Raw genomic sequence first — 24,365 nt, 5'->3', positions numbered from 1 at the left:
TTACTCTAATGAAAATAGCATAAACGATTGCATCCTGGTGAACTTATGACCCTTCTCCTCCACGAACGCCCAACCACACCAGCACTGTCCTCCCTTTTCGGTGTTGATAGCGTTGATTGAGGTTGAGACATTCTCTCCTTTTTATGGAAGGAGAAAAAGGAGGGAAAATGGATGTGATTAAAGCCCATTGATTGTGAGACATCTTCACGAGGCATTGAGGAGAGCTGGGAGTGCTGGCTGATGCCTCAATCAGAAGGGAGAGGAGGGGATAATGGATTCCATTTTGTCGTTTGTGCTTTCTTTATGGTTCAGGACAGAGCCGGGACGCCATCGGTTTGATTGCGCTGATGTGGGTCAGCCGTGAATCTCCTCTGGAGCTCTAAGAGGGATTTTAGTGCTGCGTGTTTACTGACAAGCACAGCTCGTGAAAAGGTAACAACAGACGTTCACCACTCGGAGATATATTCTAATAGGGACAGAAATGTGCTCTGCCGTGATCTGATATCTCTACTTCCATTAGCTTTGATAGGACTGAGAGCAAAATGACTTCTAATTAGGGTTTCCTAGACAACGCACAGCTCTGTCTCTGCATAATAATAGTGTTTGCCTCTCAACCCTTTGCTTTCTGTTTTTGCACTTGTCAGAAAACTATTCCCCCTCCTGCAGCCTTTCAGGGATAATTCTGTGTTTCTTTCTGTGGTTTTGTATTTTCAGATCTCAAAAGGCTCGAAGAATCACCTGTGATTGCTTGGTTTTGTTTGCTTTACGCCTCAGTTAGCGGGCAGGCCTGCCATCCATGTCCCCATTCCCAAAAGGTTGATCTGAAGTGTGGAGATGAAAAGCAGGAAGAAGTCTCCTGTGAACAAAACGCCTGGCAGCCGCTGGAGCTGGAAATCCCACAGAACACAACATCTGTATCCACGAGGTCCAATTATAGCAGCATCCTGTCTCTGAACGCGCTGACCAAACTCAGGCGTTTAAGGCGTCGCATGCTGATGACTTCACTTCCCATCTGCCACAGACTGTGCAGCAGCGAGGGATCATGTCCGGCTCACTAGAGAGTGAAATACAATCACATAATCCCTCACAGATGCTGTTGATGTAACATCTACAGTCACAGAAGTCTATGGAAGGAGAAAGACCATCCTTTGTTTAATGTGAACACTTTTTAATCTCACTTTTTTCTTGTTTTGGCTGGATATATTATTGTTGTTTTCATAAAACACATGCATGAATGGTAATTAACTCATTTAGCAGTGTAATTTACTGACAAATCAATCTCAGGGTACATTCACGCTGGTAGGTTGAGTTTCCATCTGTTTCCATACCCCTATAAGTTCCCATTGTTTGGTGAGTGTGAAGGTTTCTGTTCTTCTAGTTCACTTGCAGATGAACTCTGGTGTGGTTCATCTCAGTGTGAATGACTGTCAGTGTACCAAAAAGCAGGAATACATCCTCCCATCTTCCGTATCTTTTTAGTCTCTACAGCAGTGACATCCAACCCCTGGGTTGCAGACTGGTACTAGTCTGTGGGACGGTTGGTTCTAGGCCTCAGAGAGAAAAACAAAACAAAAACACGGCCTACACTTCCGTGTAGATTCTCAGACATCCAAGTCATGATAAAATGAAAAGAAAAGAAAAAAACTTCTGGTTTGAAGACGTTTCGGCCCTAATCTGAGCGGCTTCTTCAGTTTAGTCCGACTGGTGTTTAGCTAGAGATACTTAGTTAATAAAACAACAAAAAAACATATTTGGAAAGTTTCCTTTGGGAGAAGAGAGCCAGCAGATATTTTATAGAAAATGAAAATAAACGTTACCCTCAAAATTTAAGGGAAACTGCAAGCTTTAAAAAAACATAGCCTCGTTTAGATCGGTCAGTGAAGATATTGTCTGACATTAAACCTGCTCGTGGTCTGAAATCACTGCTCCACAGGGTTACAGTCATGCTGGAGCCTATCCCACCCACTGCAGGAGAAAGACAATGACAAGAGTTTTGTGAGGTTTGTTGAGTCCATCTACTGAAAAGAGACAGACTTTTGTATCGTGGTGTAAAATGTTATTTTCAGTTGGAATTTGATTCAATTTTAGGAGCCTCAAGTGGCCATTTGAGGAACTTCAACACGTCCCAGGTTGCTATGAACCAAAAAGCAGAATATGAAGGCTTTATATTATGCTTACATGTTGAAACATCCACCATGAAGCTGCTTCAGAACTAAAGAGGTGACCACGACACTGTCTAGACCATATAAACAATAAAAGCATGAGGTAAATGTACGTAAACGCAGGTATCAGGTACGGTTCATCTCAAAACAAGAAAGAAATATGTTTTTGAAACTAGACAGTTTCCTTGATGAACCCTTCCTTTCCTTGATGAATCGATCTGACTCCAAAAACTTCTGATTTAAAAACAAGATTTCACCTGGAAGTTATAAATACAACCTTTCGAATTCACCTTTAAAAAAATCACATTACAGTCTTCATCTTCCTGTAAACATCCTGTTTTATGGTAGCTGTACAGAGAGCTCTGCATCACAGAACAGCTGAGGATACGTTTGCTAACCTATTAACAGATTAGATTCATTTCTGTATATTTTTATGACTAAATTTCAACATGATAATATATTTTTTTAGTGTCCATAGAGGATCTATTGAATTTGTTTTTTATCGTAAACTGTCCTTAAGTTTGAGTGTATTTTTTTTAAATTGATGAATCACAAACCAACTTCACTGAAAGCCCATATTTGTGTTTTCAATCTAGAATGTGTTTAAAATGTGGCTCAGAAGTTTGATGTGATGAACGATGCTGTGAATCTGAGGAACAATCCTTCCTACCAAAGAAAACAAGAATTAGCTTGAAAGGAAAATCATTCTATGGATTTTTTATACTTTTAGGTGAAGACAATAAAAACACATTTTCACATTGAACCCTTTTTAATTCTGACAGAAATAAAATAATCACAGAAACTTGAATCTATTTGAAACCATCTTCCAACATGAAGAAGCTTCTTCTGCTCCGTTTCTTCTTCCTGAATTCTGAGAAAAACATTAACTGCACAGTTTTTGACTGAAATGCTCCTGATTTCTGACTCATGCAGGAGATTTAACAGCTGATTCACATTTACTTGAACAGAAACACCAGAAACTTGTCTTTGAACATTTTAGAGATGCTGCAGTGAAAATCAAATTCAGATACAAAATATGAGACACAAAAGAACAAAGAAAACAGAAATGGAACCAACATTTGTGATTTCAACTTCCCTTATGCAATCCAAGGGACGTTAATGTTGGAAGTGGAACCACGAGACAGAAACAAGTAAAAAAAAGAAATCAGAGTTTTAAAATAATATTTTAGTGTTCATTGTTTTGCACACAAAAAATACAGTTTCTGTTAAGAGAAAATTGAATCATCTGTATTGATCAAATTGATGAAAGAAAAATATTTCAGTTATTTCTTTTTTTTTATGACAATAGAGTCAAATCATCTCAATCAGTTGGACAGATTTGGAGTTTAGGGGTTTTTACGTCTCCAGATTTATTAACTTCAAAATATGGGAAAAGTTTGTCAGTGAAAGTGTCTTTGTGAGTGTAGATGTGAGTCATGTCTTCAGGGTTGTAGAAGGACACCTCCCCCCTGTCATAGTCCAGCTGGACTCTGATCTTCTGGAGACTCTTGGTCACAGTGACAGTCTGACAAAGACCGTTTGTGTATTTTCCATTACGGTGTAATAAACACCAGAATCCATTTTCTGGTGTAACAAACCTCTCTCCCTTCCTGTTAACAGACTCTTTAGCCACACCAATGTTCCAGACAGGAACATTGGTGTGGAAACACACCTCCCAGCTGTGTTTCCCTGATCTGAAGCCCTCAGAGCCAAAAACTTCAGCATATTTCATGAATCTCTCTGGATTGTTAGGAAGCTGCTGAGAAGTTTCTCCATATCTCACACTGGTCAGATCATCAGACAGATAAAGATATCTGCTTCCAGTGTTTGGGTCCAGGAGGACCGGGCTGGAGTGGACCTTCTCCTTCATCTTCTCCCAGACTCTGAAGGACAGGTTGCCCACATGTTTGGCCACATCTATCAGAGCTCCTGAGAGCAGCTGTGGGTCTGACAGCGAGCTCTGGGCTCTGGCTCTGCTCTGAGTGTCTTTCCAACTGCTGAGGAACGCCTCCTTGTCTTTCTGCAGCTCTGCTTCAACAGCACTGATACTTTCTGACAGAGAGGACATCTGCTCCTGGATCCTCTTCATCTCTCCCATCACAGTCTTCCCCTTCTGCTCCTCTTCCTCCGTCAGAGCTGCCAGTCTGGACTCCTCTTCCTCCTTCAGGAACTGCTGGAGCTTGTTGAACTCTGCTCTGATCTGTGTCTCTGTGGACAGCAGCTGCTTCTTGGAGTGTTGAATCATCTGATTGTATGTTTTCTCCACTTCTTTGTATTTGATCTTCTTGTCCTGCAGAGACTTTAAGTCAGATTTCAGCTCCTCCTTCAGCTCTCTGACTGCTTCTTCTACAGGAACCACTTTGTGACTCTGGTGCACAAAAAACTCACAGAAAGGACAAAAAGCTCTCTGCTCGTCTTTACAGAACAGTTTGGATTCTCCTGGATGTTTCCTGCAGACCTCCATGAACTTCTGCTCTCCTGTTTTTGTCTCTGATGATTCAGATTTCTGTCTTCCAGCAAACGAGTCAGCAAGTTCCTTCAGGCCAAAGTTCACAGCAGGATGATCTTCAAGTGGTTTTCTTTTACAGATGGGACAGTTTTTGTTCTGAGTTTGTTCCCAGAACTTCTGCAGGCAGCTCCAACAGAAGTTGTGGTTGCAGCTCAGAGTTACAGGATCATTGAAAGTCTCTGAACAAACGTGACAGTTCAAGTAGGATTCAAGAAGAGCAGCTCTCTCAGCCATTTCTAACCAAAGTCTTTCAGACTCACCAGCTTCTGTCTTGAAGTTCAGGATGAAAATATTCCACAAGTCTTTGTTTTTCCAGCAGAGATTTAAAGACCTTTAATGGCGTCTGAGTTCAGTTCAGCAAAGTCATTTTACTTTCAGTTTCTTCAGATGTCATTTCCTCATTCTCACCAAAGGTGGAGTCAAGTTTTTTTCCTGTTGATCATGTTTCAAAGTTTTAAATCTAGTTGTAAATGAATAATTTATTTTTACCTCTTCAAAAATTGTATATCAAACAACACATTTCTAAATAAAATGAACATCAAGAAAACTGTCACACAATAAAATATGTACACTAACTAATGTGAAGAAAAATTCTAACTTTTTATCTTGTTTACAATCACTTCTACACATTTTAAATAGTTTTTTGAGATTTTGTTTCTATGAATTCTTGTGACTTAGAAAAAAATAAATATCTTATGCCTTCATGTCATTGTAGATTTAGATAAGTTAATTCTTCTATGAGTTCTGGTAAATTGCCTGTCCGTCCGTCCTGGGGGAGGATCCCTCCTTCATGTGGGCACTCCTGAGGGTTCTTCGTTTTTTCCGGAATCCGTGCTTTTTTTAGGAGTTTTTCCTGACTGCGAAGGAGGGTCTAAGGTCAGGGATGACCAGTTTAGCTTAGTCAGTTTGTTAGTTCAATTTAGTATTTTCCTATTGAATTCGATGTTTTCATGATCCTTTTGATTTTATGTATTACTTCTTCAATTACATAAACGTAGCCCATCAAAACGACTGTCGTTGTGAATTCGGGCTATACAAATACAATTTAATTGAATTTATAAGTGATTGGATTTTTATTTTTATTTATTTATTTATTTTTTAAATAATATTTTATCAAAACATCTGTAAATCATTGAAAGCTATTTAAAAAAAAATTACTTATTTTCTTTCATTCGTTTATTTTCTACTGTTTTATGCCTTTCGGGTCACAGGGCTGCTGGAGCCTATCTCGACCACTTGTGGGCGAAGGCAGGGAGCACCTTGGACTGTTCGCCTTTTTTTCTTTTTATCCACCTTTTTCATGGGAGGGAGAACACGTCAATGGAAGGGTGGGGTCATCTAAGATATCACAAGGGTTACAGGAAATCTCTTTGACTTGTTGTGGTAACAACCAGACTTTTTTTCTATTAAATGCAGAAACAAAATGAGTCCAATAGAAAGTAGCTGATGGAACAGAAACCAGATCATCCTGGAACAAAGTTCTTGTCTTTGGGTTCAAATGTTTAGCAGAAGAAAAGCAAAGATTAAAGAAGATTGTGACCCATCAGGAGGACTGAGAGTCAAAGGAGGAGCTACAGGAACTCCTGAACTACATGCAAAGCACAGACGGGTAGCATCAAACACTGCTGTGAATTCTCATTTTTCTAGATCAGAACCCAAACGAGAAGAATCTGTTGATGGAAGTTTAAACGTTTCAGAGGAATTGTTGGAATAATGTAATTACGACACAGCAGGAAGTTCAAGTCACCCACATTTATGAATATGAAATGTGGGATAAAGTTCCAAATAGATGTGGGGTTATTCTACTGTAACCACTTTGATTCTATGTGAACGTGTCGTCTCCAGAACTGGAGAGGTAGTTTGCCATAAGAAGAGCAGACTAAATCCCAAAACTGTAGAACAAATATCTAGTTTTTAAATAAAGATTGATGTCAACTAATCAAAAAGTGCATTCTCATTGATATGAAATGGGATTTAAAAAAGTAGGTGATTATCACTCTCTCTAGAAAAACTTCTGGTATCACTAAAGCGTCTGCATGCCTGATAGGGCTGGGCGATATGGCCTAAAATAAAATTTCAGATTTTATATTTTTTAATTCGATTTCCGATTTTTTCTCGTTTTTTTTCCCCCACCCTACTTAAGGAAAGCAATAAGTACAAACGGCAAACAAGTTCAAGCAAATTTTGCTTATATTTAATCAAACCCAAGACAAATGTAACCCCCATTTCTGGGATGAATAATAAATAAATGAAAACACTCTTGGAATCAAAGTTAAGATTTTTCTTCTTACTCCCTTTTTGGACTTGTGTTTAAATAATTGTGTCTTGTTTTATGTAATTTTTGTCTTGTTTTTGTCTAATTTCGTTATTCTAAACTTGTTTTCACTTATCCAAAATAAAAAGGTTACTTCCTTACTTAAAGTCCCAGCTGTGTTTTAAGTCACACTTTGTGGTCTAGACTAAAAGGAGACGCACATTCACCTTGACAGTAGCACCATTTTCTATAGGATTACCAATACAGCTCATATCTGGGGTCTAAGATTTTAATTCAATTAAGAAACCCCGTCTTTTCCACGGAGAAAATGATGATCATGAAGCAGCAGGAGTCTAGGGCACTAGGCTCTAGGGCAAAGGAGTCCTGATGATCTTGGACGCAGTCTTCACTAGTCTCTGCAGGCGTTGGCGGTCCATGGCGGTAGAGCTGCCGTACCACACGGATGCAGCTGGTCAGGATGGACTCAACCATGCAGCTGTAGAAGCTGCTGAGGATCTTTGGGGACAGGCCGAACCTCCTCAGCCTCCTCAGGAAGTACAGCTGCTGATGAGCTTTCTCCACCAGCTGTGAGGTGTTGAGTGTCCAGGTGAGGTCCTGGCTGAGGTGGACCCTCAGATATTTGAAGCTGTTCACCATCTCCACTTCCAGACTCCGGATAAGCAGCGGCTTATGAGGGTTCCTCCTCTCCTTCCTCATGTCCATCATCTCCTTTGTCTTTTCTGTGTTGAGGGTGAGGTTGTTGTCCTCACACCATGACACCAGACTGGCCACGTCCCTCCTGTAGGCTGCTTCATCCTCGCCAGTGATGCGTCCTATCACAGCGGTGTCATCAGCAGACTTCAGGATGATGTTGTCCTTATGAGAGGCCATACAGTCGTGGGTGAACAGGGTGTAGAGGATGGGGCTGAGAACACAGCCCTGTGGTGTGCCAATGTTAGAGGTGATGCTGGTGGAAGATTTTGTCCCCTATTCTGACAGACTGAGGCCTGCCAGTCAGAAAGTCCAGGAGCCAGTCACAGATGATGGGGTGCATTCCAAGGGAGAACAGCTTGTGGGTGAGCTTGTGGGGAACAACTGTGTTGAATGCAGAACTGTAGTCAATAAAGAGGATCCTAATGATGGAGTCTTTGTTCTCCAGGTGTGAGAGGGAGGTGTGCAGTGCTGCAGCAATGGCATCTGTTGGGCTGGTATGCATACTGCAGGGGGTCGAGTGTGTCTTGGATACTGCTCTGAATGTGGGTCAGCACCACTCTATCAAAGCACTTCAGAATGATTTTGATGCATTACATAGTAAAGGGCTGTATCCTCTGATTACAAAGCCTAGCAGAATAACAACAAGTAGTGTAACTTTAATAGACTGTTTTATTACCAATATATTGGAAAGTCAAAGATTGTGATTGCTTGTTTTTAATGATATAAGCAATCACTTAACTATATTTGCTATGTTTAACTTTAAATTGCACAAAAAAGTCAGCAGAAATCCACCAAATATATAAAAGAATAAGGAATGATGAAACCGGAGACCGGTGTTTTTCAGCCAGTGTGCCGCAGTACACTAGTGTGCCGTGGGAAATGACCCATTTTCACTGATCTAAAAACATTTTCCATCTCCAGAATATCAGCTCTTTGTTCATCCAAACAGGCCCTGATGAAACACTGAGTAGTTAGAAATATGAAAGACCATAAAATACTTTTTTCTTTCTGTTTATTTCATTTAATTAAAGACACTTTGATAAGAATGAAAGTACTGCGATTTATCTGTAGCATCAGCTGTTTTTGGAAAAGTCCCGCCCCTTTAATTGTCTCCACCAATCATTATTGGAGGCTTAATCATACGTCATCAGTCTGACAAATCATAAGTGGTTAAAGTCTTCACTTCCTTGTTCTGATTCTGCTCATAAAGTCTCTCAGTTCCAACAAAAATACCAGCTAAAGCCCGTCTTTAGCTGTGTAGCTTTCCACAGAATCCGGTGTCAGACCGTGGAACAAGTGGGCAAAATAATTAAGCTAAAAGACGCGAGTCTTTCTGCCCTTTTGCAGTTTACAAACTACATCTCCCATAATGCATTGGGTTAAAGTGACAGCGTCTCAGCCCACAATGAGTCTTCATTGTTAAACGTCTTGAATCCACAACGAACACATCAAAAAGTTTTTCAATCTTCTTGATGAAATCAAAAGGTCAACAGTTTAGTTCTCCTTCCAGGTTTGTGTTTATTAACAGCCAAACATCCCAGAGTTTGGTCCAAGTCATCTTTCTAGCTGAAACACTTTTCTAATAACGTCTGGATTGAAGGAAAAATTCGCTTTCAGACTTCTTAAGCAGAAGTAATAGTAGAAGTAATGACAACATTTAAGAAAAAGGATTAAAGTGAAGCGGCCAACAGACACAATTAAACTAAATTGAAAGAATTTAATCATCTAAAAAGAAATAAAACATTTTTGTTAAAGATTTCAAAGACTTCATCTTTGATTAAAACAAAAGAAAAACTAATAAAAATACAACATGTTGACTCTTTGTGTAGCTATAGAAAACATAAATATAATGTCAGTTTTTTTGTGTAAATATGATAAACATATTGTGATCATATAACTGTTCAAAAACTTACAGTTGCCTTTGCTCTAACATTGAAATAAATATATAATAAAATAAATCACTATTTAGAAAGAATTATCTGTTTTTTTGAGGTTACATTAAATTGCATATTAATAAACTGGATGGAAAAACAACTACCAGGGAAACATTTCAAATAATTTAGTTGAAAATTATTACTGAAAACTAATTTAACTTTCATGACATCTTTTAGAAAAAACTGCTGCGACTTCCAGCTTTTTCTGCCACAATTGTCGCAAAAATGTACGTGAGATTGCAGAGGGACTGTAGATCAATACAGACTATAAAGTTTCACTTTTTTTATTTTTGGTGTGCAGCGAGATTTTTGTCAAGGATAAAGTGTTCCTTGGCTCAAAAAAGGTTGAAAAACACTGGTTTAGATGTGAGAAAGACTGCTCACATGCAGACACGCTGCAGTGTGTGGTATGTGATGGGCAGCGTTTCCTAAGTTTTGACCATCAGTGCGTGTTTCACCTTGATGCCTGAGCCCACTACACCTCTCCTTTTCCTTCACAGAGAGGGGAGCAGCTGTAGGGACGACCATTCACAGGTTTCAGGCTGGTTCAAACTCTGTGATATAACAGATAATAGTGAACTGATAGTGGCGCAAATTTTTTTCCTCCAAGCACCGCTACTACTTTAAGGAGTTTTTCCTTACCATGAAGCGGGGGTCTAAGGGCAGGAATATCAGTTTAGTTATTCTGTTTTGTTAAAGTTTAGTATAATCCTAATGCATTCTTTGTATTCAGGATCCCTTTTTCATTGTATGTTTACCTTACAATTACCGGTATGAAGCCCATTGAGACGTCTGTAGTTCGAATTTGCGCTAAATAAAAACAAATATTTAACTGAATTAGAGAATTTATACAGTGATTGCTGTCTTCTTATGCCTTTTTATAAGTTTCCATGTGCATGTATTAGGGAATAAATACATTTAGTCTGGCCTCACGGACTCAAAAAAACAACTCATTGGATGAACTCAATTTCATTGTGGGCAGGATTTGCTGCTTTTACAGATGGGACAGTTTTTGTTCTGACTTTGTTCCCAGAACTTCTGCAGGCAGCTCCAACAGAAGTTGTGGTTGCAGCTCAGAGTTACAGGATCATTGAAAGTCTCTGAACAAACGTGACACTTCAGGTAGGATTCAAGAAGAGCAGCTCTCTCAGCCATTTCTGACCAAAGTCTTTCAGACTCACCAGCTTCTGTCTTGAAGTTCAGGATGAAAATATACAGAGATTTAAAGACCTTTAATGGCATCTGAATTCAGTTCAGCAAAGTGATTTTACTTTTGGTTTGCTCAGATGTCATTTCCTCATTCTCACCAAAGGTGCAGTCCTGTTCTTTTTTCCTGTTGATCATGTTTCAAAGTTTTCAATCTTTATTTAAGCAGCAGTTCATGCAGTTGTAAATGAATAATTTATTTTTACCACTTCAAAAACTGTTTATAAAAATATATTTCTAAATAAAATGAACATTAATAAAACTGTCACACAATAAAATATGTACACTAACTAATGTGAAGAAAAATTCTAACTTTTTATCTTGTTTACAATCACTTCTACACATTTAAAGAGTTTATTTAGATTTTTGTTTCTATGAATTCTCGTGACTTAGGAAAAAATAAATATCTTATGCCTTCATGTAGTTGTAGATTTAGATAAGTTAATTCTTCTCTATGAGTTCTGGTAAATCGCCTGTCCGTCCTGGGGGAGGATCCCACCTTAATGTGGGCACTCCTGAGGTTTCTTCGTTTTTTCCGTAATGTGTTTTTTAGGAGTTTTCACTTACCGCAAAGGGGGGAGGGGGGGTCTAAGGGCAGAGATGTCCAGTTTGTCTTAGTCAGTTTGTTAGTTCAATTTTGTATTTTCCTATTGAATTCTATGTATTCATGATCTTTTTGATTTTATGTTTTACTTCTTCAATTACCTAAACGAAGCCCATCGAGACGACTGTTGTTTTGAATTTGGAAGATGCAAATAAGATGGAATTTAATTGAATTTATAAGTGATTGGATTTTTACTTTTATTTATTTATTTATTTTTTAAATACAATTTTATCAAAATATCTGGTAATCATTAAAGGCTATTTTTTTTAAAAATATATTACTTATTTTCTTTCTTTCATTAATTTTCTACCGTTTTATCCCTTTCGGGTCACAGGGCTGCTGGAGCCTATCCCGGCCACTTGTTGGCGAAGGCAGGGAATACCCTGGACTGTTCGCGTTTTTTTTCTTTTAATAATATATATTTTCAACAATTTAAATGAAATCTCTTTGACTTTGTTCTTTTGAAGGAATTGTTGAAGGAATTGTTGTGGTTACAACAGAAAATAAATTATTTCAATAGAAAGTAGCTGATGGAACAGAAACCAGACAATCCTGGAACAAAGTTCTTGTCTTTGGGTTCAAATGTTTAGCAGAAGAAAAGCAAAGATTAAAGAAGATTGTGACCCATCAGCAGGACTGAGAGTCAAAGGAGGAGCTGCAGGAACTCCTGAACTACATGCAAAGCACAGACGGGTAGCATCAAACACTGCTCTGGATTCCCATTTCTGTAGATCAGAACCCAAACGAGAAAGAATCTGTTGATGTAAGTTTGAATGTTTCAGAGGAATTGTTGGAACTTCAAGCCACCCAAATTTATGAATATGAAATGTGGGACAAAGTTCTAAAGCTCAAACTCAAACTTTATTTATTTATATAGCGCCTTTCATTTCAGTTAAAAACACAAAGCGCTTAACATAAAAGCAGATAAAACAGTCAAAAAAAACAGAATATTGTTAAAAACAGCAAACAAAGGACAATCACACAAAGATGGGACCCCTCCCTCACCACCCCCCACACCACCCACACCCACACCCCACCCACCCAGTTCCCCCAGTAGAACCCTGAACAGAAACAAAGAACTGCAGCTAAAAGAAGGTCTGGCTTGGTACTGCTGTGAGGAAACGATATGATGGGGATCCATTTATTCCAAGGCCCAGCCCGACCACAGGGGTCACTACCACAGCGCCCGGCAAGCACAGAGCAGCCCAGGGCCCACTCCATGGCTATTAGACCCCAGCCCGCCCAACCAGAATGGGCACCGCAGCAATAGCACCCCCTACAGGTCAAGCCGGTGGTGCCCCAGAAAAATGGATCCCCAAGAGGAAACACCGGAGTCAAAAACATCAGAATAAAAATTATCATAAAATAACTACACTAAAAATAGAAAAAAGATAAAAAATAAAACAAGATTTAAATATTTTAGTATTTAAAAAATAAAATACGTAAAACTGATTAAAACATAACCTACGTATCATTGGTAAAATAACAATAAAAAGAATAGTATATTAAAAAACAGAGATAATAATAGTCCTTACAAATAAATAAATGAATAAATACGTAAATAAATAAATAAATTAATAAATAGATAGATAAAAAATAAAAAAGACATAGGAAATGATCAAAGTCATGTAAAAGCCAGACTAAAAAGGTGGGTCTTGAGCCTCTTCTTAAAAATCTCTACAGTCTCTGCGGCCCTGAGGCCCTCAGGCAGGCCGTTCCACAGGCGAGGGCCGTAATGGCAGAACGAAGCCTCACCATGTGTCCTGGTCCTCACCTTAGGGACAACTAAGAGGCCAGTGCCAGAGGACCTCAGGGTCCGCGAGGGTTCGTATTTTAAAATAACATCATTTAAATAAGAAGGCCCAAGACCATTAAAACATTTGTAAACCATTAAAAGAACTTTAAAATCAATCCTGAAACGCACAGGGAGCCAATGCAGCGACTTTAAAATAGGTGTAATGTGTTCCTGCCCTCTGGTCCTCGTCAGAACTCGTGCAGCAGAGTTCTGTAATAGTTGCAGATTTGAGATCGACTTTTTCGGTAAACCAGAGAGCAGGGCATTACAGTAATCTAAACGACTAAAAATAAAAGCATGCATTAGCACCTCTGTGCTGGCAAGAGAGAGGAACGGGCGGACTCTGGCAATGTTTTTGAGATGATAAATATTCTATTCTATTCTATTCTAAATAGATGTGGGGTTATTCTACTGTAGCCACTTTGGTTCTGTGTGAACGGGTCGTCTCCAGAACTGGAGAGGTAGTTTGCCACAAGAAAACCAGACTAAATCCCACAATTATTACACAAATCATGAAAAAAATGAAGTCAACTAATCAAACATGCACATTGTCATTGATATGAAATGGGATTTAAAAAAGTATAGGTGATTAATGTCACTCTCTCTGGTTCAGAGAGAGAAACTTTTGGCTTCACTAAAGTGTCTGCATGCCTGATTATTTTATTTTTTACACCTGTGATTAGGACCAATGATTCTGATCAAAGGGTCTTAATCTTGAGGGAACATTTTTGTTGTTTATTTTATGGTAGAAGTCTGCCAGGAGACTTCAACAAAATTAAATATTTTGGACACATTTAAAGTAATTTCACTGTCACAGACACGGATGAATAAAGGAAAGGAAAATGAATTTAAAGTTAAAAAGTTATGATTTGTTTTTCAATAGCAGAACAAATAGGATTGCAGAGTTGCTCTTTATATTGACCACGGCTTAAAATGGAAACCGGTAAAACGCATGACAACTGCTATTGATGATTTAAAGGAAAGTGTTGCTGTAGTAGAAGAATAAATAGTTGAATAAAATATGTAGTAGAATAAATAGTTACCAAAAAACAACAATGTTATGGTTGGATTTGTGTATAGGAAACCAGGATCAAAAATAGAAACTTTTAAGGATAATTTAGAAGATATGTCAATGAATCTTAACATAACATAAACATGTCAGAATTTAATATAGATCTCATAAAGTTTAATTGACATTTACAAACATCTGATTTTTTTCAAGATTCAAGATTCAAAGGGTTTATTATCATATCCTCAGTAAAGAAACAGGTTTCCATGTACAATAAAGTTCTTATATTGCTGTCTGCTCAGAATGCCAAGGTTAAATAAAGTAAAATAAAGAAAGGAGTAGGATATATACAGGATAACGTAAATTTGCATTTAACATAAATGAAATATAACTATGCATCAGTAAATGGCTAAACCTATGTACAAAACAGATACAAACACAGCTGAGTTTGATTGTGCTAGTAGACTTACATGAGGTAAATGTGCAAGAAGAAAAATTATAAACGATGAAGATGTGCAGAGGTGCAGTTTGTTGTTCCAGACTCCTTTCAGCTGCTAAGGAGTCTGATGGCAGAGAAAGAGTTTCTGAGTCTGGTGGTCCTGCATTTCACACTCCTGCCTCGTTGGGGGTGGGTGGGGTCCTTGATGATGGATTCAATTTTCAATTCAATTCAATTCAATTTTATTTGTATAGCCCAAAATCACAACAACAGTCGTCTCGATAGGCTTAGAAATAAAACATGAACTCAAAAGGATCACGAATACAAAGAGTTCAATAGGAAAATACTAAAATGAACTAACAAACAGACTAAGCTATATTGGCATCCCTGCCCTTAGACCCTCCTTCGCGGTAAGGATAAACTCCCAAAAAAAAAAAAACGAAGAAACCTCAGGGGTGCCCACATGAAGGAGGGATCCTCCCCCAGGATGGACAGGCGATTTACCAGAACTCTTAGAGAAGAATTAACTTATCTAAATCTACAACTACATATATAAAAGTCCAGCAGACGAGCTTCATCCAGCCGTGGTTGTGGGGACAGTCAAAGGCGCGAGTCGAGCCGGAGACAGGAACCACAGCCAGGTGTAGGAGCAGGAGCAGAGACGAGGTACTCGGTCAGGTACAGAGCAGAGACGAGCCAGAGATGAGCCAGAGGCAGGATCCACAGCCAGGTGTAGGAGCAGGAGCAAAGGCGAGGTAAACGGTCAGGAACAGGAGCACGGATGAGCCAACTGGAGTCTGGAAGCACTCCCACTCCCCAGGAGGGGAGAGGGAAAGAGGGACAATACATGATGGAGGCAGCTCTCCTACGGATCCCACACTTGTAGATGCTCTGCAACGAGGCCAGAGGAGTCCTGGTGATCTTGACGCAATCTTCACCGCTCTCTGCAGGCATTGGCGGTCCATGGCGGTAGAGCTGCCGTACCACACTGTGATGCAGCTGGTCAGGATGGACTCAACCATGCAGCTGTAGAAGCTGCTGAGGATGGTTGAAGTGTTGTTTACCATCTCCAGGATATCAGCTCTATGTTCATCCAAACACAGAGCTACTATGCTTATGTCTCTGCACCATAAGTGAGAGTGAAGGAGAGGAGGATGAGTTTATATAGCACTCCTACCTTTATAGCTGTAATTATAATGACAGAGAATTCTTTAATGAATTTATGCACTCCGTGCAATTTTTTCCCCGTCTTTTTAATTGTTATAAAAATGAGCATATTTGCCGGCTCAAACGTAGACATATGAGAGTTCAAGAATCATAATTATTAAGATGGAAAAAAGATTAATTGAATTGGAGTAATATGACATTTAGTTAGATAAATATGTAAATATGAGTTGTACAAACAATTACTGAGTTTTATAGATGTGAAATGAGATCTAATAAATTTAACTGAATTACTTGTTACCAATAGAAGTAATTCATTTAAGTTGGAAAATTGGATAAGTTATATATGCGTCACAAGGAAAATGGAAATAAGATCAGAAACTCGTGCATTTACTTTGTCCGTTCTGTTTCTCCAAGCAGAAACTCTTTCTTTTGATGATGCAGCCGTATTACTTTTTTGATGGACGTATAATCTTCATACGCCGTCATTAAAAGCTCAGACCCCGCCTCACTGAAGTGTGGCTCGCTCTTTTTTTCTCCACGCGTTTCCATGGTGACTCCGTAAATTGGCGATACATTGAGAATGTCTTGTGCATGCCGCGCACGTGCATTAACCAAGGGTTACCAAGTTGAGCGTAATTACGCTAACTCATATCCGGTCTTTTGGAACCGACGTACACCGAGTAAGCAAGTTCAGGCGGATTTCAGCCAGAGTTCAGGCTTAAAGTCAGGCTAGTTTTAACATGCTTCCTGGAATACCCCCCCGATGACTTCATCGAGCTGCAGAGATCCTGCAAACCAACCATCAATAAATAAAACTTTAATGAATCGTAAATCAAACAAATGAGCTTCCAGACATTTGGAACGTTATCAATTAACATTCAGCTCACCTGTTCAACTAAGTTTAGTCGGTCTGATCTGCGGCTGCACGGCGTTCACCTGCTTCTCTGCATGTTCACTTCCACTGTAATCTACTAAAATTACGATTTTTTTCTCATAAATCTACGAGTTTTTATCTCATAAATTTACGAGTTTTTATCTCATAAACTGAGATAAACTGAGACACAGGCTCCGTACAAATCAAATAACAATAAAACTTTCCAAAATATAAAGAACACAACAGCTCAATGAGCTGCTTTGAAATGAAAGCAGTCATTCTCAAAGATTAAACTTTCGTTCTTCTACCAATGTCCCTGCCTCCTAGTGGCTAGAGAAGGCCAATGTACTCTTGACCACAAGTCACAATGATGCATCATGGATGGACAGTTGGTAATGAACCTCAGGGAAGCATGATACATGGTGTCAACCTTTTTGAGAAATGAATATGAGGCATTCATATACAGAATATCACCATAATCCAGCACAGATAAAAAAGATGCAGCAACAAGTCGCTTTTTTACTTCAAAAGAAAAACACAGCTGGTTACGGAAGAAAAAGACAAGTTTGAGTTTGAGTTTTTTACGATTTTTTTCTATGTGAGGTTTAAAGGTGAGGGAGTCTTCAATCCAGACACCAAGTTACTTGTACTCATAAACCAACTCTATGACATTTCCATCCAAGGTGGACACCATCGGAATTGTATCAGGGACCTTCTTTGAGTTTGAAAAAAAACACCAGTTTTGTCTTGTCAGCATTGAGAACAAATTTCAACTGAATAAGTGAATGCTGTACTGCAACAAAAGCTTTTTGCAAGGTTTCAATGGCCTGAGCAAGCGATGATCCATAACAGTCATCAGCATAAAAATTTAGATTAGCATCAGAGACATTTTTACGACGGAGTATTAGGGCCACCAAAAAAAAAAAAAAAAAGTAAATTTACGAGTTTTTATCTCGTAAATTTAGGAGATAAAAAGTCGTAAATTTACGAGTTTTTATCTCGTAAATTTAGGCGATAAAAAGTCGTAAATTTATGAGAAAAAAACTCGTAATTTTAGGAGATTACAGTGGAAGTGAATATGCAGAGCAGCAGGTGAACGCTGTGCAGCAGCAGAGCAGACCGACTAAACTTTGTTGAACAGGTGAGCTGAATGTTTATTGATAACGTTCCAAATGTCTGGAAGCTTATTTGTTTGATTTACGATTCATTAAAGTTTTATTTATTGATGGTTGGTTTGCAGGATCACTGCAGCCCGATGAAGCCGTCGGGTGTCCCCGCAGCTGTCCGCTTGAATCCTTTCTTCCTCCACCAAAGACAAGATCTCTACGTCTGTGACGCTTCCGTCACACAAAAGGAGGAGCACTTTTTTTTGGCATTTTCAATGTTCTAAAGCTAATATAGAAGACAATTTTCATTCCTCTTTATTGTTTTATGCTGAAACATAACATTTGATCTGCAGGAGGAGGCGTATGTAACACTGTTTACTTCCGCATTGGTGTTCGGATGACAGCTTCATGACGTAATCAGACAGATGAACTTCAGGATATGTGAATGAAAAGGAGAATAAAGGCTGCAGCGATCATCTACACCCAAACGTGTCTCTGAGCTCCTTATTTTACATATGAAACTCCGCTTTACTGACACTAAACCCCGGAAAGATGGCTACATTGACAATAATCTGATTTTGAGTCGCCAAAAGGTTCAGAATCTCTTTGTTTTAAACCTATAATAATACGGAAATGAAGCTTCACAAAAGGCTCCACATACTTAATCTTCAAGTTACGTTCCGATAAACGGACAACTTCGGTGTTTTTTCCTTAATCTACGACTTTTTTCTCGTAAATTTATGAGATAAAAAGTCGTAAATTTACGAGTTTTTAATCTCCTAAATTTACGACTTAAAATCTCATAATTTAACTTTTTTTTTTTTTGTGGCCCTAATACTCCGTCGTACATTTTCAAACAAGTCATTAATGTACAAAATAAATAAAAGGGGACCCAGAACTGAGCCCTGTGGCACCCCCCTGTGGACAGTAACACATTTAGAACAGAGACCTTCATGTTTAATGCATTGGGTCTTGTTATTCAGGCAATTTGAGAACCACACAACTGCATGCCCTGACAGTCCAAAGCTGAGTTGTCTGCTTTTTAATACAGTATGGTCAACTGTGTCAAAAGCTTTTGACAAATCTATAAAACGTGATGCACAGTACAGTTTTTTTTCCAAGTGCCACAATAATGTCATTTATCACCTCAATAGAAGCTGTGTTGGTACTGTGCTTTTTCCTAAACCCCGATTGAAATAAGGATATTATTAAAGTAAAGGAACTCTTTCAACTGGGCACAGACTAAAGATTCCAGAATTTTGGATAAAAAACATAAATGTGATATTGGCCTATTAGTCAGTACGGATGGATCACCTCCTTTTAATAAAGGCAAAACAAAAGCTGATTTCCAAACTGATGGAATTTCTTTAGTTTTGATTGAAAGATTAAAAAGATTTTTTAGTGGTTCTACAATAAAATCTGCTGCCAGTTTAAAAAAAGTAAGGCTCCATTAAGTCTGGCTCAGGAGGTTTTCTGTGATCCAATGCCATTAAAGCTTTATGCACTTCATGAACAGTAAACGTTACTGTGAAGAATAGTTAGAAACTGCCTTTAACCTTTATTACACTAATGGTTTAAACTTAATTCACTGAGCATGTATTGTCATCTCAAAATTATATTACATTTGAAGAAAGCACAGCCAAGCTATTGTTTTCACAGTTTATTCTCATCCTCCCTCTTTTCTGTGCATGTTTTCTGCTGAGCAGTCCTCAGACTTATCTTCACTTTAGCCTTGGAGGTTCTCTCCAGCAGTAACCTGTGGGCGTGTTTTTCACACGAGGTCCATCGGACGATCTTCTGAATATGCAAATGCAGGGTTTTTATACCAAAGCCCATCCCTGAGCTCGTTGGTTCGGACTTTGAATGTACCATGTTCATGTCTGTCCCCTTCGTGTTTGTACGAAGTAAAACCTCCACAACAGCTAAGTTTTGTCTCTGAGTCATTATTCATTATTTCTGTGTGTAAGAAACTGACGGGGTAACGAACTAAAATTTAATACAGTCCTTTCTAGAAAATCCAGTTTCTTCACATTTGGTCCTTCGGCTGGCCGGCACGCCTTGGACATCGCTGGAGCCCCTGGGGGGGGTTGCCCGAAAACCGAGCTCGGTCTGAGATCACAGCCTCAGCATTGAAACATCCGCCTTCAGGATCGGCGGCCCTCGCCCTTGGGTCCGGTGGTGCCCCCGGTGATGTCGGACCCTCATCAAATAACGAGGTTCATTGCTTGAAGTGAGTACGCCACACAGAAAGTCTGTTCCTCTTTACTTGTTAGGGCCTTACTTTGAATGTGTCTGTGTCTTTGTGTGTGCGTGCATCAACTTTGGGGGAAGAATAGAGACATGGCTGCAGCCTGACTGCTGCGCGGGCACGCTGAACAGAGCAGCGCTTGCAGTCAGGGTGCTGCGCGTGCCCGAGTCTGAAGTGTAGGTACCGCCGCGTGTACCGACTAATAGAGCCTTCTGTAGGCTAAACGTCTTGTGTAGACGAAGGACGGACTGTGTAATAAAGGTTAAAGGCAGTTTCTAAATATTCTTCACAGTTACAAAGTTAAATTAGTCCCCAGAAAACATAGGGGATTCTGCAACAAGAGTTTGTTGGGGATTTTCTTGCAGAATCAGACAGGGAACCTGATGATAAAAAATGCTCATTGAAGCAACTCAGGACTTCAGTTTTATCATTAACGAATGAATCTTTAACAACAGAAGTAGGAAGTGCTTGAGTCATTTTAATCACAGAGAGAGACTTAACCCACAGATTTCTGTGGGTTATAAAGGTTCTCAGTAGTGACACACAAAAAATATTCAGATTTGGCCTTTTTTATAAGAGAAGTACACCTATTCGTAAACTTTTTAAAAACAGACCAATCAGTGGAAGAATTTGTTTGTCTTGCATTATTCCATGCTCTATTACGCTCATGTATAATATCTGCAAGTGCCTGTGAGAACCAGGGATTTTCACGTCCCTTAATTCTAAATTTTTGTGAAGGAGCATGTTTATTTACGATTTGTAAAAAAGTTTCCTTAAAAAATATCCAAGCTAGCTCTACGTCTGGCAGTAGACCAATATTTACCCATTTTTTGCGTCTCTTTCGGCTTTTCCCATCAGGGGTCGCCACAGAGAACGAGTCGCATGGTAAACTTGCCAATGTTTTACGCCGGATGCCCTTCCTGACGCAACTCTCTCAATTGATCTGGGCTTGAGACCGGCACACAGAAGTAGAGAAGGGAACAGGGAGCAGCCCGAATTTGAACCCTGGTTTGACAGACGGAAGGTGCCGCAAACTAGCACGAGCTAAACCGGCTCCCACCAATATTTACCTATTTAACTAATGAAAAATCATGATAAAAATCTTGCTCATTAAAATGTTTAAGACTCCTCTCAAAAACTATACGTGGTTTACATTTAGGAATTTTAGTGTTTCTGCAAGCCGCAACAACTCAATGATCACTGAAATCATTACAGAAGACACCAAGCAAATTTATGCGGCACGTTTGTTAAAACGTTTGTTAAAACCAAGTCAATTTGAGACAACATTTGAGATTTGGCCTGGTAGGTAAGTTCACTAACTGAGTGAGATTAATGGAATCACAAAAGACTTTTTATTCACTAGAAGTTGTATTTAACCAGTCCCAATTTAAATCACCGGCAACAAGTAATTCAGTGGTATTTACTTTTGTCAAAAGCTGCTGTGATGGAAACCAACGCCGAAAAAACAAAACGACCCTTTCATTGTCCATTTTGCCATTACAAGGATGCAGAGCCTGCTGTAGCCTACCTCGTGGAAACCCATTCATCCGTGAAACACAAAGGTACATCTAGGCTATGTCCGAATTCCAACCCTAATCCCTAAAAACTATAGTGCGGGACTATCTAGTGCCCTGGATTTTGAAAATGAAAATCTAACATCACCTAGAACCGGGTCCTGTTCAAAAACCACTTGACCTGGACTCCTCAAACCTGAATTAAATTATTATTTAGAGAACACATTAAACACAGTTTCTGATTTGTGAGACCTCTCTCTGATTTGTGAAAATGTCTTTTTAACACAGGTGCAGGAAGTGAGGGCACTGTAGGCTTTTTATTGTTACCCCATCACAGACTTTACTTTGATAATTTGTGATTTTTGTATTTTTATTTTTTTCTGTTAAAAAATATGGCGAGTTTTGAAGTCCCCTTGCAAATTTTCTTGAAAATCTTTGGTAAATTAGAAACTTTCAGTGCTTAAAAATTCAATTCTGGTTCTAACTTACACAGTTTATAGCTTTTAAAGAGTTTTCTTTTTTTATTTTACTAGTCCAAGAGACCACATTGCTATGGTGGACAACACTATTTTGACTCGTGACTTTTGGAGTCTGGGTTTAGAACAGGATGTTGGTTGGAAAGTGGTTGATGCTTGATTTTGTTTGCTCTACGCCTCAGTTAGCGAGCAAGCCTGCCATCCATGGCTCCATTCCCAAAAGGTTGATCTAAAGTGTGGGGATGAAAAGCAGGAAGATGTCTCCTGTGAACAAAACGCCTGGCAGCCGCTGGAGCTGGAAGTCAGAATCAGAATCAGCTTTATTGGCCAAGTACAGTGCATGTACAAGGAATTTGGCTTTGGTGTCTTGTGTTCTTATGCAAACTAGAAAGATATAAAAAAGAGTAAAGGAGTAAGACAAGAGAGGATCCATAATAAAAGAAAGTAGTGGGATGCAGATGTAGGAATATTTAAACATAACTAAATAAAAATGCAACAGTAGTTCTGGTGTGACAGTTTCTGTTTTTGTTCCGTGTTCTTGAGTGGTCTGGAGTCAGTAGTTCATTAGAGTGACGGCTCGGGGGAAGAAGCTGTCTTTTTGCCGAGTGGTTTAGGTGCACATGATCCTAAAGCGCCGCCCTGATGGGAGAAGGCTGAAAAGGCAGTGTCCGGGATAAGAGGTGTCCTTTGCAATTCTGCCAGCCCACTTCCTGACTCTGACTGGATTAATGCCGTGTAGAAGATGGTCAGCAGCTCCTGAGGCAGGTTGAACTTCTTGAGTTGTCGCAGGAAGTACAAGCTGTGCTGAGCCTTTTTCCGGAGTGAGTCAATGTGAGAGGTCCACTTAAGGTCCCGTGAGATGGTGGACCCTAGGAACCTGTGAGAGTCTGTAGAGGGGACAGTGCTGTTGAGAATTGTGAGTGGTGGGGGGAGTGGTAGGGGGATCCTCCTGAAGTCCACTGTCGTCTCCACTGTTTTAAGTGAGTTCAGCTCCAGGTGGTTCTGGCTGCACCAGAGGACTAGCCCTAGCCGCTCCACTTCTCTGTATGCAGTCTCATCCCCGTCCCGGATGAGCCCAATGACTGTGGTGTCGTCTGCAAACTTCAAGAGTACAGAGGGGGCTCCTGATGTGCAGTCGTTTGTGTAGAAGGAGAAGAGCAGAGGGAAGAGAAAACACCCCTGGGGGGCGCCAGTGTTAAGGATCCGGTTGCTGGGTGTGAAGCGTCCCAGTTTCACTTGCTGCCTCCTGTCAGTCAGGAAACTGGTGATCCACTGACAGGTGGGGAGAGGCATGGTGAGCTGGGACATTTTGTGGTGGAGGAGCTCTGGGACGATGGTGTTAAATGCAGACCACATTTAACAAAAAGGACCCGTGCATACGTGTCTGAAGAGTCGAGGTGGTGCAGGATGTAGTGGAGAGCCATGTTGACTGCATATCACAATGCAATGTGACAAGAGTGGCCTGGTTTACGTAGGAGGCAGATGACTCTTAAGTTCAGGTCCAGATTTTTATTTGCTGGTCTCACACCTTGGCTGCACAGCTCACAAATGCTCTCCCTTCACACTGAGCTCCTTCTCTTTTATGGGCTCCAGTTAATTGGCTGGCCACGCCCAGGAAGGAAGCCACATTTAAACAAACATTTCAAATTATTACAACAAAAGATAGAAATGTCTTGTAAATGATACAGTTAAAGTCCTGCAAATAAAGACATACATAAATAAACAAAGAACTCAAATCAGTACAACAAAAGGTATACAAAGAAATCACAATTCTTTCCACTTCCTGTGCCAACTAATAAACAGGAAGTGAAGGCCTTTGCCACCATTTGCCACCAGAAACATTACAAAAATCAAACCAGTCTTAAACATTTGGTGGTTGTGCAAGATAAACTACTTTATCACACTGCGTCATCCCCTGACCTGTTCGCTCTGTTGGCAAACTGCAGGGGGTCTAGCAGAGGGTCAGTGATGACCTTCAGGTGGTCCAGCACCAGTTGTTCAAAAGATTTCATGACCACCAAGGTCAGGGCGACTGGTCTGTAGTCCAGTCTGTAGTCTGTAGTCACAGTCCAATCCTGTGACCGGGGACTTCTTGGGGACGGAGATGATGGTGGAGAGTTTGAGACAAGCAGGGACCATGCACATCTCCAGGGAGCTGTTGAAGATCCTGGTGAAGATGGAAGCTAGCTGGTCAGCACAGACTTTCAGGCAGGAGGGAGAGACTCCATCCGGTCCTGGAGTCTTCCTGATCTTCTGCTTCTGGAACTGTTGACGCACATCCTGTTCCCAAATCCCATAGAAATGAAAGCGGTCAAAAAACAGACACCACCAGACTTGACGTGAGTTCTGTCTTT

General features: G+C 39.8%; 1 protein-coding gene across 1 annotated transcript; it reads right to left on the bottom strand.

Annotated features, from left to right (window-relative positions):
- Positions 1-3,339: 3,339 nt before the first annotated feature.
- On the bottom strand, positions 3,340-5,052 carry LOC101156581 (zinc-binding protein A33). Its single transcript, XM_020705701.3, has one exon. The coding sequence runs from the start codon at positions 4,903-4,905 to the stop codon at positions 3,484-3,486; it is 1,422 nt and encodes a 473-aa protein (XP_020561360.2). The 5' UTR covers positions 4,906-5,052; the 3' UTR covers positions 3,340-3,483.
- Positions 5,053-24,365: the final 19,313 nt, after the last annotated feature.

The sequence above is a fragment of the Oryzias latipes genome, chromosome 9 (genome assembly GCF_053564925.1).
Source record: "Oryzias latipes strain Hd-rR chromosome 9, Olatipes_Hd-rR_3.1".
NCBI classification, from domain to species: Eukaryota; Metazoa; Chordata; class Actinopteri; order Beloniformes; family Adrianichthyidae; genus Oryzias; species Oryzias latipes.
Note: the sequence above shows the minus strand (reverse complement) of the source record. Positions and strands in the feature narration are given on the sequence as shown.

What these genes read in the sequence shown, in the direction of transcription:
- LOC101156581 (XM_020705701.3), bottom strand. Translation starts at nt 4,905, where the DNA reads ATGGCTGAGAGAGCTGCTCTTCTTGAATCCTACTTGAACTGTCACGTT.